General features: G+C 47.5%; 1 protein-coding gene across 2 annotated transcripts in view; it reads right to left on the reverse strand.

Moving 5' to 3' along the window:
- The window catches only part of HAUS4 (HAUS augmin-like complex, subunit 4), a 9,056-nt gene extending 6,191 nt beyond the window's left edge, over nt 1-2,865 (reverse strand). The window contains exons 1-2 of one of the 2 annotated variants that reach the window (XM_008566560.1): nt 2,642-2,865; nt 498-574 (exon numbers count right to left, since the gene is read on the reverse strand). In XM_008566560.1, coding sequence (XP_008564782.1) covers nt 498-552 — 55 coding nt within the window. In that variant the 5' untranslated portion in view covers nt 553-574; nt 2,642-2,865. The remainder of the gene's footprint in view (nt 1-497; nt 575-2,641) is intronic. The other variant, XM_008566561.1, reaches the window with a different exon arrangement.
- Nucleotides 2,866-3,267: the final 402 nt, after the last annotated feature.

Genomic DNA, 3,267 nt, shown 5'->3' on the forward strand with positions numbered 1-3,267 from the left:
CGAGGGTTGGGATCCCCCATACGGGCCGGTTCCCGCTCGCTGGCGGAGCGAGGCGCAGGAGCAACGCAGAGGGTTGTGATACCGTTGCCGGTCCCCGGTCCAGTACGGGGGCAACACTGAGGGTTGTGATCCGGCTGGCCGAACAAGACATGAGAAAATTCAAGACACAGATAGAAAAGAAACCTTCAAGGAGTTTGCTAGCCACCCTTATTTTTATATGCTTGCTAATGTGGCATGGGAGCATCTTGAGTTTTTAGTCTACTGCACAAACAGATAAGGAACCAATACAACACTAATAGCAGTTGGTATAAATCCTTTTATCAATAAGAGAGTGTTCAAGAATCTCCACATATTATAGTTTCCCCAGAAACTAAGGCTTCTGTGAGAGAAATCATACTGGTGAAACCATACTGGTTTCTTTTTATTATGGAAAGCAAGAATATAGTTAAGACTTCTCTAGATAAGTCATCAAACCTTTTGCAAATCACCACCCTTACTTTGTTGAAGTATTTCCATCCCTTCACCAGATGAGCAGAAATCTCTGGATGCCATTTGATTTACTAGGGATTCTTATCTGTGGAACCAAGTGAAAGAAAACAAAAAGATGACTAAACAGCTGGATGCTCCAGATGAAACTACCTTAAGATCGAATTTCTGTTGTCCACAGCTGGGAAGGAACCTCAGGGATGCCTCTTAAAGAGAGGGACTATATCACGCATCCTGGACCCCAAGCTCTTTTTTTTTTTTTTTTTAAAGATGACTGGTAAGGGGATCTTAATCCTTGACTTGGTGTTGTCAGCATCACGCTCTCCCAAGTGAGCTATCTGGCCATCCCTATATAGGGATCCGAACCCGCGGTCTCGGTGTTATCAGCACCACACTCTCCCAAGTGAGCCATGGGCCGGCCCTCCTAAGCTCTTATACAAATTTATGGACAGACTTACAAGTGCCAAAATATTCTGCATTCTAAGCACATAAATGTTTCCACTTGTTCCAAACTGTCCAAAAAGGAGCCTTCTAAAAAGAAAGCTTTCTAATTCACTAGAGTCTAAACAGGATTCCTCACCACCACCACCATTATATCAGAGTCAAAACTGAACTGCTGTTTTCCAGTTATAAGTCAATTGGGAAAAGGGGGGTAAAAATCAAAGTCTGTTTTTCCCCCCAAATAACTCAGCTATCAAATTCCAAATAGTTTTTTTTTTTTTTTGGTGGGGGAGCCTCTTTAACTTGTCTTTTCACCTAAGATCAGTTAGTAGTTTTGGATCATTCACTCTAGAATCATCCTCAAGGGGTAACAAATCATTCCACACTTGAACAACAACTGGTTTTCACATAACTGTATTAGTAAAGAACACCTGGAGGAAAGAGCGTAACAAAAAGACTGACAGTGAGATCAGTGCCAACAGAGTAATGCAAAGGTGTAGTTAACATGGCTGCAGCTGAGATGTGAGCTGTGGGTGTTTTGCCAGAACATGGAGTACACTGAAAAGAATGACATCAACACAGAGGAACAGTAAAGATGGGCCCAATTTGGACACAGATGACAAAATTTTCCCTTTGACATTGTTTTCCTGCTTTTGCCCTACCCCTCCTCTCTGTAAGGTATCAAACTCCAAGGGGCATCTGGAGCCCCCCAAAGCAGAACAGACATCTAAGGTTATTATTGTTTAACACATGTTCACAGAACATTTGGTTCACTCACTCATTTTATGAGTAACATCAAAGTAACTATTCATTTTGTTTTGTAACATGGTCTGGAGAGGACACAACTGAGGAGGTAGAATGTCAGGATTTAATTTGTAACTTGCCCGTTGCTTCGTGTGAATTTAAGGGAAATGTTTTTTTGTGTGTGCCAGTTTTTTCCAGTCGCAGAACTGAGATAAAGATTCCTGCCTTGGGCCGGCCCGTGGCTCATTCGGGAGAGTGCGGTGCTGATAACACCAAGGCCCCGGGTTCGGATCCCACATAGGGATGGCCGGTTAGCTCACTGGCTGAGCGTGGTGCTGACAACACCAAGTCAAGGGTTAAGATCCCCTTACCGGTCATCTTTAAAAAAAAAAAAAAGATTCCTGCCTTGGATGAGACATTAAGAATTAATAATACAATCCACTTGTCAACAATAGCCATCGTTTTGCAGGCAAATTTCGCACAGGGAAATGAGGACCAACCCAAATTTCAAAGTCAGCTGTTCTTTCCTCCTAGAGGAACTGCCCACTTGGGTTTTTTCTAGGGTGTTTTTCTTTACCCTTTTAAAATGTTAACAGGGCGTGAACGGTGGCGGCAATCGGGCTCGATTCTCCGCCTTCTGCACTCAGACGTGTTAAAACGCTGCTACGGGGAACCAAGCATTTAAATATTCTGACTCAGGCGTCTTTTAAATTCTTGGAGCTGTCTTTACACGCTGTACTGAACGTTAAATTGATTTTACTGGTATTTTCACAAGATGTGACCCTTACAGGGCCCAAGATGAATCAAAATGCAGAACGGGATCTCTGGCGCCTATTCCCTTCTGTCTGGGCAGCCAAGGATTCCCAAGGGCAAGGGCGGCCTCCGCGGCCGGAGACCGGGGACTGGCCGGGTTGACCCTCCCAGGGCTCCTCCTCCCCGCAGCGCCGCCCGCTGACCCTCTGAAGCAAACCTGCACAACCTAGGCAGCTGAAGCTCCGAGGCAGTGCCAAGGAGGCTGGGGCCGGCTGGACGACAGCGTCAACACCCAGGAAGACCCTGCCTGCGCCTGCGCTCCGGAACCTCTCACTCGGGCCCCGCGCAGGAGATGGGGGAAGAGAGGTCCGAAAGGACCACGCGGGAAGTCAAGGGAGAGGAAGGGACCGAAGCTGCACGAGAGGCCGTAGGAGAGGGAGGGGGCGGGGCCACACTCGAGGCGGGAACGGCAGGCCCCGCCCCTCGCCGGGTGCGCGCCCCTGGTCTCCAACGGCCGGAGAACCCGACTTGTGGAACCCAGGCTGGGAAAGACGGTGGGCTCAGGAAGGCTTTTTTGCCCCTTCTCCTTGGTACCTCCCCCTGTTAAGGGCAAATATTGGAAAAATATTGATAGGCACTATGCCAAGCAATTTGCTTGCCTCGCCTCACCTCATTTAGTTCTTGCATACTCCTACGAGATCACTATCACACCTATTTTAGAGGAGAAAACTAAGGCACAAAGAGGTTAAAAGTTCAAGGTCGAGGCTCGCAGAGTCTAAACCTCCCTGAATGGCCCTCTGAACCTCCCGAGACCTGCTGCCCACACCGCGACCTGCGAGTCTC

This window comes from Galeopterus variegatus, unplaced genomic scaffold, assembly GCF_000696425.1.
Source record: "Galeopterus variegatus unplaced genomic scaffold, G_variegatus-3.0.2 Scaffold253, whole genome shotgun sequence".
NCBI lineage: Eukaryota > Metazoa > Chordata > Mammalia > Dermoptera > Cynocephalidae > Galeopterus > Galeopterus variegatus.